General features: G+C 45.1%; 1 protein-coding gene across 9 annotated transcripts in view; it reads left to right on the top strand.

The window, feature by feature from the left end:
- Positions 1 to 16263, top strand: part of LOC124061332 (unconventional myosin-IXAa-like) — a 122813-nt gene that overhangs the window by 29812 nt on the left and 76738 nt on the right. For all 9 annotated transcript variants that reach the window (XM_046393027.1, XM_046393026.1, XM_046393025.1 and 6 more), the window contains exon 2: positions 1623 to 2592. In XM_046393027.1, the coding sequence (XP_046248983.1) occupies positions 1690 to 2592 (903 nt within the window). In that variant the 5' untranslated portion in view covers positions 1623 to 1689. The remainder of the gene's footprint in view (positions 1 to 1622; positions 2593 to 16263) is intronic.

Genomic DNA, 16263 nt, shown 5'->3' with positions numbered 1-16263 from the left:
TCCCTCTCTCCCTCTCTCCTCTCCTCTCTCTCTCTCTCTCTCCCTCTCACTCTCCCTCTCTCTCTCTCTCTCCCTCTCTCTCTCTCTCTCTCTCTCCCTCTCTCTCTCTCCCTCTCTCCCTCCCTCTCCCTCTCTCTCTCTCTCTCTCTCTCTCTCCTCCTCCCTCTCTCTCTCTCTCCTCTCTCCCTCTCTCTCTCCTCTCCCTCTCTCCCCCTCTCTCCCTCTCTCCCTCTCTCTCCCTCTCTCTCTCTCTCTCCCTCTCTCTCTCCCTCCCTCTCTCTCCCTCTCTCTCTCCCTCCCTCTCTCTCTCTCTCCCTCTCTCCCTCCCTCTCTCCCTCCCTCTCTCCCTCTCTCTCTCTGGCTCTGTCTGGTGGTGGTGGGCTGCTGCAGGCTGCTGTAGGTGGTCAGGATCGCTCCAGACAGCGGGAGGGAGACGAGGGGTCTGTCTGGGGCGCTCAAAGGACGACTGGCTGGCTCATCCTCTCCTCTTTTCTTTCTATCTGAGCTGAGAGAGCGTTGAAGAAAATGTTATTTGGCAAAGAAAAGAGGAGAGATTATTTAAATGAGAGCAGGATTCTGTTTAGAGAGCCTTAAAAAAGGGGCAATGGCACATGTTTTCATGGAAATAAAAACCTCACTTTAGTCAGAAATTGCTTGAATTTGCTTGCTGCTTCATTTTTAAAGCTTTGTCCTGCCTTTACATTATGATGTTTTTAAAATCGTGTAAATATCCAGTATGTAGCGAGGAAAAGAAGCAGAAAACAGCACGAGAAATCCTCTTCTGGCTCAGTTCAGTAATATAAACGTACATTTTTAGCATCAATTGATTAACGTCCAACATCAGTTTAAACAAACAGTTTATTGATAATATTCCTGTACATCAGCATCTTATAGTTATCTTAGTAATTTGATCAGCGGCTCTTTTGCATCATCATCAGCATATTTAACAGTAATTTGCAGTTTATCTTTTTTTACACTATCACATTTGAAACTGTGACACTGGACTCTGTGTGTTTGTGTGTGTGTGTGTGTGTGTGTGTGTGTGTGTGAGAGAGAGAGAGAGAGCGAGAGAGAGAGAATGGAGTGCTGTGTTCACTATCAACTGGGAAGTGGTGAATTACACCATTGTGCTCTCATTACAGCCACTTTTGTGTGGAAGGTGGCAGCTGTTAATCTTGGCACACGGCTAGAGCCCTTGGATTTTCACATGAGTACACACACACACACACACACACACACACACAATATCAGGGTATGTGGCTCTGATAAACTGGCCAGTAGCCTTTAAATTCATGAAGCGACTACTGTTCCTCATTGTTTTGAATAGCTATCACTTTGACTCGTACTCCTCTTTTGTGCTGTTTATGATAGTACTTCCCTTTACAATACAAAACAAAAAAGCCTTTTTAGCCAGCCAGCTCATCTGTAATGGGACAGATGAAATCGCCCTGACTATACTGACCCTGTTGTGACTCAATGTACTGTTAATTCCCATTGAACATGAAGTGATGTCTGAGACCTCTGATGTCTCCTTTGAACCATGTTTTTTTCTGTCACTTTGCTGCCATGTTTAACCTCTTCCATCTCTTCTCTCTCTCTCTGTGTCCATCTTTGTCTTTCAGTTGAGATGTCCTGAATCAGTCCTCTGGGCCCAGAGAACGGTGTGCTGATGGGACCTGCTACGCCACCATGAGCTTACAAGATGGCGGCTGCAGCTACGCCAGCAGCGCCAACATGGCCACCGCTAGTGGCAGCATGCGGCGGCGCCTGGAGGACCAGGAGTTCACCCTGCGTGTCTACCCGGGCGCCCTGGCTGAAGGCACCATCTACTGCCCGGTCAGCGCCCGCAAGAACACCACAGCTGCTGAAGCCATCGAGTGCCTCATTGAACGGTTACACCTGGAACGTACCAAGTGCTACGTGTTGGCCGAGGTTAAGGAGTTTGGTGGCGAGGAGTGGATCCTGAACCCTGGCGACTGCCCCGTTCAGCGGATGATGCTGTGGCCGCGAAGCGCCCTGGAGAACCGCAGCGGCCTGGGCAGTGGTGATGACTACCGTTTCCTCCTGCGGGAGAAGAACCTGGATGGATCTATCCATTATGGCGGCAGCCTGCAGAAGTGGCTGCGTGTGACTGAGGAACGGCGGCGCATGGTGGAACGGGGCTTCCTCCCCCAGCCTGCAGGGAGCGACCCTCCGTCCGACCTCTGCGCTCTCCCGGAGCTAACAGAGCGCGCAATTTTAGAAAGCCTTCGTGCACGTTTCCGCCAGGAGAAGATCTACACTTACATTGGGAGTATTCTTATTGTGATTAACCCTTTCCAGTTCCTGCCCATCTACAATCCTAAATATGTCAAATTGTATGACAACCACACACTCGGGAAGCTCGAGCCCCATATATATGCTGTGGCGGATGTGGCCTATCACGCCATGCTACAGCGACGGAGGAACCAGTGTATAGTGATTTCTGGTGAGAGTGGGTCTGGGAAGACTCAGAGCACCAACTTCCTCATTCATCACCTGACTGCGCTCAGCCAGAAGGGATTCGCCAGCGGTGTGGAACAGATCATCCTGGGAGCAGGGCCTGTGCTGGAGGTAAGGAGCTCACTTGATGACACCAGCAGGACTGATTAAGTGTTACACAGGATATGGTGCTGCTCTCGTTGGTCTGCCGGTTTGTCAGCAGAATAGCTCAGAACCTCGACATACATTTTTATGACCAAGAACCAGATTAGGTGATTTGGTGGTGGTTCAGAACAGCATTAAGACCATAAATGTCTTGAGAAACAACAGAAACTGGTAAGACTAGCTTTCAGATCTTTTGGTGACTGGTGATAGGGATGATATCTGAGGGAGAATGATGAACCTTTCAGTGTTGCTGTGTGCGTTCATGCTCTCAGTGCATTGTACCTGACTGTTTCCTGTGGCTCCAAGACGTCCCCGGTTGAGTGTCTAACAGCCCTGTTCTATGGCAGGAACTTCCTCAATAATCCAGAGAAACTCTTGTTTAAATTTAGTTCCGGGTCCATTCTTACTGCTCTTAGAAAAGGCAAGTGTTTTGGGGGTGTGCTGGTAGCTCACCTGTTAGAGCACATAACATGTATCAAGAAATATTAATGGATCCTGGAATCGAATTCTTACAAGTTCATTTCCAGCCGAAGCCACACATCATCCAATATTTACATGCTTGGCCAGTTTGGTGGGAAAGAGGCAAAACCTTGTCCCAGAGACCAACATAAAGTTCAGTCTGAGGTGGCTATTTGGTGACTGGACGATGGCGACTAAGTTTGCGTTCTTCACAGGAGCTACTAACAGAGGCTGCACATCTTGTTTGCGATATCTTCTTTAAGGTTCTATGAACATGTCAGCTGTGGCTCTGTAAGATGAAGAGCGTTTCATAGACAGTCCGAGACTAATAAACCTCAAGTCAAGATCAAGAAATGACCTTGAGACCATGACTGGCTGTACTCCTATTGGCATGAGGAGTCCTTGATTTGTAGAACTGAAATATCTAAGCTGCGTTTACTGTAGCCAAGCTGAATACGATTCATATGTTGTGAATTAGCCATCCTGGCTGTAGAGAGGAAGTGACAAAAGCCTGATGAAATCTGAAGAGAAGTCAGTAAGTTATTTCTCTGGCGCTGGAATGTCAGCTCATGAGACGAGGCATGAAATGGATTATAAAAATGTCCCTCTGAAACTGGAATGCCTCAACATGCAGGCCAGTATAAACCTATATTTAGCCCCAGCTTTACCACATATGACTCTTATATGTATTATTTGACCCAGAAACTGGGATTTTTGTCAAATCTGTGCATTGATGGAAAAAAACCTAATGGAATGTTGTCTAATCTGCCCTGGATTAAAAATCAATAAAGGATTATGGATTATGGAATTTCATTGGGAATTTCATGTTTTGGGAAGGTCTGTTCAAGAGCAACATGTTCTCTTCAGCCTTGCATAAAATGACTCAGTGACCTCTGTAACTCGCCATAGTGTGTGTGTTTTTTTTTTTTTTTGGCTGTCATTTTGTTCTGCAGCACACGTCTTCCTGTCAGGACGTATGGGGATGTCGTGTCAACACGCAGCTGTGAACGTTGACACCATGTGCGTCCCATGTGGGGGTCTGTACAGTTAAACGAGGCAGTTTTGTAAATGATTTGTCACCTGGAAATCATGAATCACCTTTTCAGACCTCCTGGCTGCTTCCGGGAGGAAGAAACTGCAGCTGTTTTCGTGTTTATACTTTTCTCACATAAGAATAAATTGTGTCTGGCCTCTGTAAAAAGATTGATTTTCTGCAAATAGAAGCCTTGGAAGCACGCAGATCTCATGTGAGTACTACTGCAAACAATGCCAGCCATCCTAAGAATCCTTGTAAAATAACAAACAAGGGTTGCATGACATATGTTGAAAATGACGGCTATTTTGGACATGTAGCTTCAACCGCCTAACAGTGACCGAACCTGATTGTCAGGTGGGCACATTTGCACTTGCTCTGTAGGTGATGAGCTGACACTGGTGACTGAATACCTGTCAGAGCTTCAGTGCCAGAGGCGATGGCGACGGCGCTGGGAGGGCCGAGAGGCTTGTTTTGATAATAACACAGATAGAGGAACATGGCTCTCTGAGGAACTGGATAGTGTTTGGTGGCTTTGTGTGTGTGTGGGAGCGTGACTGTTTCCCAGGTTATCACTTCCCCATCAATCACCTGTCTGACTGAGATGTGAGTTTAAATCTCACAGAGGTGAACCAGCAAAGGACATAACATAATGTCATGCGGACAGAGAAAGAATTTACTTCTGCTTGTTACCAACTTGTTTCAAACACATAATCTGGGACTTAAAGCTAGCAGCCTGTTAGCCTAGCATAAAAGCCTGGAAATGGAGGGAGATGGCTAGTCTGGCTTCGTATGAGGAAAACAAAATCCACCCACCAGCATCTCCAAAGCTTACTGTAAGACTTGTCACATTTCTAAGTGTTAAAACAGCACAAAGACGTAACATTTCGTAACAAGGAGCAGTAGCATCCAGGGGTCTTTGTAGGTAGCTTGGCAAAAAGTCACATTTTCGTTTTTACTCTTCAGATTTAGTTTGGACAAACATGAATATGAAATGAACATGTTAGTTAGTGAAAAGGCTGCTTATAGCATGCTAGCATACAGACATTTAAGTGATATTGATATTCTGATACAGTACATCTCTTAGAAGAAGGCCAAGCAGTTTGAGAGGAAGTTTCAGCAATATTAGCTCAAACTATTTTAATTCATGTGCAGAATTTATTTTCTATTGCATGCAGTTTGGACCAAAGTAAAAGTAACTGGATTTTCAGTAATGAGAATCAGGAAACTACAATTTGTTTTTTTGGGATTTTTTTTTTTGTCACATATCTTCAAAAAGCTGCTTCTATAAATGGGATAATCTAATAATAAGGGGAGAAAAATGTAACCACACATACCACAGTGACTCTATCACACACTGTATGAAGCTGTGAGTCTCGTTCTCACCATCCAGCTGCTCACAGGCCACAAACAACGTCCAACGTCATCTGTTTTCCTGTGTGCTGTAGCTTTTCCAATACTCTCCGACAGCTGAACATGACATCCACATTGATGCACGGTTTACCTCCTGTGACCAACAGCTGGACGCAGAGACGTTATGGGCTGTTGCTGTGTTGCTGGCCCGACATGTTTCTTTTGAGAAGCAGCTCTCTGGAGTAAAAAGTTTACCGCCAGCCAAGAAACGAGGCTGCTGAGTTGAACCAGCCGAATTCTTTGGTTTCCACAAGTTGTAATGCCAATTACAGAAGCATTTTGCCTCAGTCAGAGGCTGCCGCTGCTGCACTGCAGCTTTGTGAGAGTTTGAATGTTTGCCTGAGGCAGAGTCAGGCTGAAAATATGAGGTCAGCAAGGCCTTAATAAGTGAATTTCAGCCTTAAAGAAGTATTACTATTCTGGACAGTGTGTTGGTTCTCTCCCTTCCCTTTGTCTTCCTGCAGCTATCTGCTCTGTTATCCCTCCATCTAGACACCAGCCTCCAGAATATCACAGGAACAGAGAACTACATGGACTCTGGTGTATTTACAGTGTAACTCAGTTACTACATTGATTGTTTGACTGTCGTCAGTGATTCAGCCACAATGAGGAGATTTTATATTAATTTTAAAGCTGAAACAATGAGTCAATCAGGTGTTTAGTTGATAAACAGAAAAAGAATCTACATCTTCTAGTTCCTGTTCTGCCAGTGTGACGGAACTTAGTATACACTACATAGACGAAAGTATTGGGACATGTGATTATAAATACACAGACAGCTTTGCAGCTCTAACAGCTTCCACTCTTCTGTGGAGGCTTTCCACAACATGTTGGAGTGTTTCTGTGGGAATTTGTGCCCATTCATGCAGCAGAGCATTTGTGGCTCACAATCTCCGTTCCAGTTCATCCCAAAGGTGTTGGATGGGGTTGAGGTCAGGACTCTGTGTGGGCCAGTCAAGTTCTTCCACACCAAACTCATCCAACCATGTCTTTATGGAGCTTTGCTTTGTGCACTGGGGCACAGTCATGCTGGAATAGAAAAGGGCCTTCAACAAACTGTTGCCACAAAGTTGGAAGCATAGCATTGTCCAAAATGTCTTGGTGTGCTGAAGCATTAAGATTTCCCTTCACTGGAAGTGAGGGACTGAGCCTCACACCTGAACAGCTGCTCCTGTCTGTAGCACTCTTTAATATCATGGGACATGAGAGGCTGTTCATGAGCCAGCATGTTTTTGTTTGCATTCATTGCAATGTGTAATTAATTCCTTAATGTGAAACTGCTGAACTCATTACTCTTGATGGTCTGTCACCCATACGTATCGCTATTGTTTAATTGCCAGAGGGAACTTAACTTGCACATGCACTTCCATCATAACAGTTTTATTTTCCTTACAGTTTTAAAAAATGTAATTAAAGACAAGACGACGTGAGAGTTCGTATCATCTGTTATAGCTAAAACTGTATGTATGTAAATGGATGAAGGACTCTGAAGCAGACAACGGTCGCACTTTGACATGAACTGTCTGCTAGCATCGAGAAAGGATGTCTGGAATAAAAGGGAAAACATTTCTCACGATGAACTATGTCTGACTGGCAAGAGACGTTGTGGTTGGACCTCAATTTGAGAACATTTGTGTAAGTGCGTGTAGACTGCGATAAGTCATTCTTTTTGGATTCACTTAAGAAGCTTACTGCCAACTGCATGAATGGAGGGAGGGAGGGGAACCTGCAGGCAAGTGAAATATTATTATTTTTTTTTTTGAAACCTTGTTCTGTATAAATATTTAAAATCAGTTATTTTAAGTCTTGTGCCTTGCACATTCAATTGACAATTTAAACGTGATAAGATGATTTTAAACAGCACCACGGGGTGTGCTTTAATGGAAGAATCCAAAGGGAGGGGGGGATTATATTCCTCAGTTTTAACTCTGAGCAGTGAAAGCCTCTTTCTGCTTAGCGGAAATAAAGGAAAATAAGCTCTTAGTGAGTGCTGATGGAAGGAAGAAAACGGAAAAGCTCGATCCAGTTTCTTCACCTCCGCGTCTGCCGACCTCTGCGGCAGATGCAGCCGAGCAGAGTGGCCAGCCCGGCGCTTCACATCGTGTTACGGTGAAGTGCAAGGTCAACAGCATTGCAGGCGAAGGCTATTTTAGTCATCCAGCGAGCCTGTGTGGAGGATTTTGCCTCATGCACACCACGAGGCACGAGCAGATATACGCAACAGTCGCTCGCAACACGAGCTGAGAGAAGAAAACTGACTAACGAGCATCTGCAGACAGACTGACTTACAGTACCAGCATCTTTTCATGTCCTCCTCACATGACTTTTAGTCTGATTTTTGCAAGTAGCGCAATGTTTTATATCCAGGTAAACCAAGAATTTAAGCTGTTACTGTTGGTTTTAAGCTCTCTTGTATTGTATTTCGGCTGGGTGATCATTCGGTATTGGGTTAGATTCATTTTAAGTAGAATCATGTTGTCATGCACCTTATTACAACCAGTAATACAGATTACAAGAGCTAAAGCTGATGTAATGCAAACCACTGGGACACAATGTTCAGTGCATTGATTTCTCTTGCTGTCTGTCTGTGATTCTGCCCATTATTTCCTCCATGATTCGCCTGATGTGATGTGATGTCTTCAAGTTGCTCTTGTTCCAAAGAGTTTCTATCACATGAGACAAAGACAAGCTGCAAGATCTCACAGATGAGAAGCTGCAGCAGAGTCCTGCCTTTTTTTTCCTGATTTTACCTGCACTCAGCTGGCCACTTTATGACAGCAACTTTGCTCTTCTTTCAAGGACACATTAGTGTGTATGTGTGTGTGTGTGTGTGGTCTTTTAAGCAACAACACAACAGTCTCCTTCCATTAAGGCAGTGAGCTGACTCACTGTGACTGAGCACATAGGGTTTCATTGTCTTGGCTGTCGACCCTCAGCTCTTGACAGGCATGTCGGCCGCTGCAGGGATCAGGACTGTGACCTTTTGGCTACACTGCAGCCTTTGTAGCCACTGGACCACTGTGTGACTGTTGTCCAGAAATACAGCAGTGCTGCATTACATCAGGCCAGCGGTATCATCTTGACGATTCTCTGTTTGCTCTGATCGCCCACTGGAGTGATTTCTCGTCATGGAAAAGCCCCCAACAGTGCACTGCAGATGGCCAGTAACTGCAGTAATGTGAGCCGCGTTCAGAGCCAGGCGACTGTAGAGATATGACTGTACAGCAGGATAACGCTGACGGGAAGACAGCTGGCAGGCTGATGGGAAGGATTTGGCTTCTGTGGTTTGTGTCTGGTAGTCTGATCGTCGTCGTGCTGTCAGGTCATTTCAGACGGTGTGCTTTTGTCCCCGCCTCAACACTGCAACCTGCTGAATTTCACACAAACAACATGAAAGTGAAATTTGACTGTTTGATATTCAAGATCGCAATTACAGGAAGTTTGATTGTGCTGAGAGATTTTTTATTTTATGAAGTTCAGCTTCGTCTATTAAGGTCTTAAGTCTCTCAGAAGTCCTCCTGTGCAGCTCAAACAGGTCAGACAGTATCAGGCTGCATGTGGTGGTGCAAATAACATCCCAGACATCATGTTGGATCATCAACAATAACGAAAGGCTAACAAATTGTCAAGGGAAGATGAGTCAGGTAGAAAAGACATTTACTTTATTCTCGTTTCTGATGAAAGTGGGACAGACGTCCACACAGACTCATAAATCTGACCAAAAAAAATGTACGTTTATCCAGAAAACTCGTGCTCTGCATGGAAAACAGACATTATTTACGTCCAGACTCTTTGGTATACACATTCAGTGAGTGAGTTAAGGTCTCCCCTAATTCAGTGACATGTTGGAAGGTCTCTGTCATTGACACGCTGACTGCAAATGCTGGAAAGATCTTGAATAGCAAATGACCCAGAAAAGGATAAAGTAGATGGCGGTTAAGTTTTTTGTAAATTAGCTGTTTTCACCTGAACGCTAAAGGTAGTTCTTCCCTGCTTGATTAACTCTGAAGGTGAACCTTTAAAGAAAGGAGAAAAGCGTACATCCGTACCTCAGATCCTCCTGAAGGCCGACCGAGGCTTTGAGACTGGCCCCAGCTGTGTGGTGCTGCAGACTGACTGAGGGCTCCTGCGGGGCTGCGAGGGCCAGATTACAGCCTGCCTTTGTTCTGGTGGTGTGGCCAGCAGACCTGCCTGGCCGCTGCATTAGTAACCGAGCAGACGCCCCTTCACCAGATGGTTCCCATCCAGATACCCCCCCTCAAACTCTTAACCAGGCCCTCAGGGACAAGCCCTGTCTGCTGTGGCTGATAGATGGCTCCAGGTAGTACCTCGACCTTCTGGTTTTAAAAGTGTGTGTTCAAAGGCCTGTGTATCGTTAAGCATGTGAGTGTGGAAGTGCTTGAGAAGCTGCCCAGTACCCTTATCCAGCGTCACAGACTGTGTGGGATTGGAGACAGCTACTCGCTTTAAAGCTCCTCTAAATCCTCCACGTAGCCCGTGCATAGAGACACTTATTGTACAGCGGCAGTACCAGGGCCGCTGTGGGTGAACCCACTGAACCTGACAGACCAAATGAAAACTGTACTGCCTCTCTGTGACGACGCTGGCAGTTTGGCAGAGGAAGCACACATCGTATTACGGCATCTTTGCTCGAGGCATGTGTGTGTTGCAGGGGAGCTTCTTTTATCTGTACTTGAATGGGGGCAATGCTGCTCTGTGTAAGTGTATCTGTGTGTGTGTGTGTGTGTGTGTGTGTGTGTGGCAGTGCGAACCTCTGTGGTGCCTGTCAGAACGCGTTAGCAGTCAGCTCACCAGGCAGCAGGGGAGTAGGAGACGTTCACCCACGACTGAGCGTGTCCTTGCTCTTTAAATCACAATGAGACATCCAAAAGCTCTCTGCTATCAGGACTGGTCCCTGCAGAGGACAGGAATTGGTTTTATTGCGCAGCACTTTACACTGTAGGTCTGTGCATGAGGCAGTGCCTCCCTCAGTGAATGGGGACATCAGCTCTCGTTCATTTTTTGCAGATGCTAAGATTTGACATGGCTGTTGAACTGAAGAAGCTGCTCCCCTTTGATTTAGGAACAACAGAGCACAGGTAGATCGTGGACCCAGGCCCTGTTTCTGAGTAAAACGTCCTACTGTTGTGCTCTCATGCTACCTCCTCTGCAGACTGCTGTAAATCCCACCTTTTTCTCCAGCAGCAGCAGAACGAGTCTTGCCTTTGTTACATGTGGTTTAACAATAGCTGCTGCCTTTACCTCGGAGAGCCGTGCGTCGGCTATCTGTCGTGGGTGTGTGTTGGCTAATCACGCAGCCCACCTCAGGCCCTCTATGTTCCTGCTAGCGCTTCCATCCCTATAATCCGTATCCTCTGGGCAGCGAGCGCTCTCTTCGATGCGCTCCCAAACATCTGTTCACTGGATTATCCCCATCTCCTTCTCATTCGGTCTTCCTCTGGAGTATTCTCGCTTTCCTCTCTCAGGAAGCACGGTACAGTTTGCATTTATCCCCGCAGACAGCTGTACACCGTGTACTCAAACGCTCTGTGGTCGTATAGATGACCTGGACAAGGTTCAGCATGATGTCAGTTTTCTGCTCTCGCTGCTCTTTTCCGCAGCCCGGCAAATGCTTTTCCACGTTTTGTTCGCTCTTATCTTCTTAATATGTTAACTTATTTTATGTCTGATATGCTTGTTGTTTTTTGAGCAGCATTTTAGTGGTTCTCTCATGTGAGTCAAGTCATGAAGCACAGGATTCCCACATTCACCCAATATGAGCTGTGCACTGGGATGCACATTTCACTGGTTTTAAACTATGCTTGCGTAGCATTTCGTAATAAAATATACAGTATGGTGGCGTCAAAACAATGGCACCCAGCAGGAATTCAGTGCAGCATATTTTACTCAAACAAAGGTTGAATATTGTTCAAGAAGGCATATAATTTGAATTTTTTTTTTTTTTTTTGCTTTTCTGAATGTAATATTAAAATAGATTTAAAATCTTTGCGTAAATTTATAAAATCATTTCCAGGTCTTTGTGTCTTCCAGTGATGTTGGGGATCCTGGTGTTCCTTAACTCTGCAGTTATAAATAGCCTGTTTGCATTTTCAGTTTTCATACAATACAAATTTGAAGTCAGGTTTAAAATGCATCAACTTAATCAAAGCAGATTTACTTTTTGCCTTATATTAGAATTAAAACCAGCATTTTGCAGCATTTGTGTATTACATCAGTGGTTGTGAGAAATATACCTGTTTCCTGTGGGCAGTGATCCTGAATAAATGTGATATCATTTAAAAACAAGGAGTCACGTCAGCTTTGGAAGTGATGTGCTCGTATTCCTGTGCTCTGTCACTGACTTCTCGGTGTCTTGGGGTCTCCACGCGACTCCACCCAGCGGACTCAGTGAAAGGCTCGCGACAGGAAATTGATTATCCAAATGGGCCTGATTCAATCGGAGTCTGCTTACGTGGTGTCACAGCAATCAGACACAGATGAGATTACAGACATTAGGAGTCGTACTTGGACACGAGGCCATCTGGGAGGATGGGAGCAATTGAGCAAACGAGATCTGTGCTAATGATCTCGTCCATTTGAAGCTGTTAACTAGACTGTCATCAGTCAAATGTTAATCTAATTAAGGGTCATCTGTCAAAAATGAAAGGGTTGTTTTAATTAGAAATGTTGCATTTTCATTCCTAGAAAGTTCTCAGTATTTAAATTCACATCTGCCCTGTCTTTTTGGGTTTTTTTTGTCTTCTTCATTTGGTCTTCGATGTGCACACACACACACACACACACACACACACACACACACACACACACACACAACGACAAAACCCCAGCATGTTACTCATTACCTTTTCTCTCTGTATTCTGTGGTTTTAATCTGCCCTTTGAAGAGTTATTTTAAGTATTTAACGAAAACAAATTCAGCTTTTGTTTGTGAGTTTCTGGGGAAGGTTTGCCTCAGACTAATTGGTAGCCTCGGTGCATGACAGCAGCATATGGTGCTGCACAGACAGATTTCAGAAATGGTGTGCATCACATCTGGGAGATTAAAACCATTTTAATGTTGTAAATAGCACTTCCAAAACACAATTACAAAGCACTTTACAAAAGTGAAGCAAGGAGGCTGTGCACAAATCATCCCAGTTTGTTTTTGCTGTATCTCGAATTCAGAGTTATTGGTAGTAAGTCAGGTTGACCTCCAGGAAATCACTTTATTGCTAGAAGGTGAACATACAGTGTGATCAATCAGGAAATCATCCGCTGAGCTGAATCAGACACAAACTCAGATCATTTTCATGTGTGAAACATATAGCTGCATCCAGTAGCTGGTTAGTTTAGCTTAGCATGTTAGCATCCTGCTTAGGCAGCCAGTCCCTGCACCCAGCCAAGGAAGAGTCCCTCACATGGCAAGATGAGAGTGGTGAAGAAAGGGCAAACGCATCCTTTCGCAAGCGTAATAACGTGTCACGAAAATGAGTTGATTTCTTCTGACGTTAGCAGAGATACTCGTTATCTCCTTAACTACAGCGAGGTGAAGGAGGAGGTGGCTCCATTATAAAGTGCTGCAGGAAAACTTGGTTGCACCTTTTGGGGTCGTGGTTTAGAGCATTGTTTAGAGCTGATTATTTTGATTATATACCCAATTTAAATTTCTTGTAACATAACAACGCTGGTGACAGTCAAACTATGACTACAGGAAGGCTGATCGCTGTCATGTATGAACTTGTAATGTTGCGATGACTTTACGTTTCCCAGCAGCCACAAAGCGGATCGACCTCACTACAGTCCGACTGACTCAGAGCCAGTCTGTTCTAGCGGGAGGCTTTATCACGTTTAGCGCGCTGCCAGATTCTGTGCAGGTGAATCCACGTAGAGTTCAGCAAAGGCAACTGGACCTAATCATAGATCTTTGAAGACGTTTCACTTCTCATCCAAGGGGCTTCTTCAGTTCTCAGAACTCTTGGAAACGTCACGTCTGTGATTAAGTCCAGTTGCCTTTGCTCAACTCTGCGCTGATAACCATGACCTAGATAACTGAGAATCTTCAGATGTCTTGAGGTGAAATAACTTGAGATACACAGACGTGCCGCAGGAACAGCAGCATCTCTTTCTGGAAACAGTGTCCCACGAAATCTGAATAAGCCGTAGAAAATGCTCTGCAGTGAAAGCTGTTTGCTGTTTGGGGTCCGTGTATAAAGAAAGAACAGTAACTGCAGGTAATTGACCTAGATAATTGCAATCGTAAGTGTGCTTTTAGTCAAACTGCACACTCAGTTATGTGGGATTTGTTCCAGCTGCCGTGCGAGTTGAGTAATAGTCGTGTTATCAGATTGGCATTAAGTCATCATCAGTGGCCCGTTCGCAGCCCACACTGGTTTGCTTCTGTCTTTGTTTGTGAGCGTCTTTGTGTGTCTCTCGTGTATGCGGATCACTGAAAAGAGCTCCAGACAATAGAGCTCCTAATCACTGTCTTTGTGCCATTTCACAAAACATAACTTTACACGTAAAGCCTCATGTCCATCAGGTTTCAACAGGCCCGTGTTGAAAGAAAGCGGACCAAAATGAAACGCACTGTCACGTATAGTTAAGTCACCGGGAGCAAAGCGGGCCAGGATGAATGGTGCAGATGTGCCATTGAGAGAGTGGCCCACTGAGTGTGTGTGTGTGTGTGTGGGAATGAAAAGGCCGGGAGTGGCTGGAGGAAGTTTGAACACGTTCCCAGTAAGGCTGCTGCTCCCACTCTGAGCCCGACAGGTGATGCTTCGCTTTGGTTTGTCATTTTATTGTGCACACACCTGTTTCTCTGCCAGTGCTGTATTTGAGCATTCAGAGCTGACAAAGCGGAGCCCGCTAGTGTTTATATCTGCACCGTCCCTTCTCGTTCCTGTAGAAAAGTGATTATTTGTCATCTTCCTGTTCCCTTTAATGTCTGCAGGCTTTCACTTGTAATCCGCAGTACTTTTACACATTAATCAGTCCTAGCTTTTCCTCCACAAGTCCCTCTTCCACCTCCTGTGAATGATGCAAGGCTTGCTACTGTAGCCACTGTATCAGTAACGAAATGAAATGCACGTCTATTTTGAAAAACAAAAAGCAGTTTGGAAGCCTGTTAGTGTGAACTGATGCTTCCAGACCTTCTTTTTGTCTTAATCATCTGTCGTGTCATCCTGTATGCACTCTACTTGTTCTGTTCTGATCTATATCCTGTTCTCTGCTGGTGCAATGACCCAATTTCCCCCGTGGGGATCATTAAAGTTTCATGTAATCTAATAGACCATAACAGCACAGTTGACTGATGCTGCTGCTGCTGCTGGTGCTACTCTGATCTCTAGTAATGTCCAGCAGCAGGCTCGTCACTGCTGTGGAAGTTGTGTTTGTTTTTGTGCTTTCTATATCACAAGGAAAGTCTTGCAGGCTGTAGTTTGAAATAAATCGTAGCTGTGTCACATTATGGCCGTTAGCTCTGTTTGCAGTTTGCCTGAGATAACATGCTGCAGAGTGGAGAAAGTGCAAACCAAAACACTGGACTGAAGTTTTGGCCAAAAGTGTGTTTTAAGCGTTTTAAGATTCAAAGGCGAATCTCCTGCAGTGTTACTGTGATTTTGGGTCACCTTTGTTCCTTGTCAGCAGAGCAGCTTCATCATTCATCTGTAGGTTAAACATTCGCTCTCTTTTAGCTCTGTTTTTGGTCTCCACCAACTCCTGTAGGAAATCAGACTCTTTAGCTGCTAAAAGCTTCACCGTGTTCGGCAGCTGGTCACTAACTGTGGCTCCGTCTGCAGACAGTCAGTTAGTGTTACGGCTCATGAAGCTCATAAAGCTGAGGGGAGCTACAGATTCAGGTTCATCACTACGAGCGAAACCTATGATGCTGCCCCATTGGTTTCACGTTGTCATTTTATTCATTTTTATTCTAAAAATACTGATCATATAGCGTCTTTATTGGAACATATTTATTTACCTACTTGACTCATCATTCCCTGCGTCAGTATCAACAAACTGTGACTGATAGAGAGAGCAGCGTGATCTTGTTTCGTCACCCTTGTTTCTGCTCGCCACTTTGACTCTTTCGGCTGAAGGCTTACAAACTTGGCTAAATCACTCCTGAACCGCTCGCTGTGTTCGCCCGTTTGCTTGACAGCAGTTTCCACAGCTAAGGAGGAGAAAGTTAGATTTCATTACTGAGCTTTGGTTAGAATGCATCGCTTTTATTTCAACATCTGCTGTTTTCACATTCCAGCTGATTATTAAAAGCAAGTGAGTCTGATGGGTAAAAGCAGAGAGACTTGGCGTGTCAGTCTGAGGCGACTGGCTGCTCGGCAGTGAGGCTGGATTGTAGCATAACTGGGCAGACGTCACGGCGAAGGTGAATATTTGGCTCAAGCTGGTGACTCCGAGTTGCCCCCTTGGTTTGAAATTAATCTTCAGTTTTACCACATTACGAGAGGCTTATTTGAAAATGAAAACAGAGGTGAGCTTGTCTGTCTGTCAGTGAAAGCTAACAATGAAACAGTTTCAGATTCTGCCTGTTTTACAACCTGTTTGACCTTGATTGAGTCCAGCTGATGTCTTTGCAATGAGAAAAATGTTGCTGCTGATGAGAGCGATGGGTGAAACCATATGAAACGTGTCTGTGGCGTGCTGTACTGATGTTGTGCCGCACCCCGCGACGCATCAGCCCTGCAGAGAGGCGAGATGAAAGTGCTCTGTTGCAGCAC

The sequence above is a fragment of the Scatophagus argus genome, chromosome 7, assembly GCF_020382885.2.
Source record: "Scatophagus argus isolate fScaArg1 chromosome 7, fScaArg1.pri, whole genome shotgun sequence".
Classification (NCBI taxonomy): domain Eukaryota; kingdom Metazoa; phylum Chordata; class Actinopteri; family Scatophagidae; genus Scatophagus; species Scatophagus argus.
Note: the sequence above shows the minus strand (reverse complement) of the source record. Positions and strands in the feature narration are given on the sequence as shown.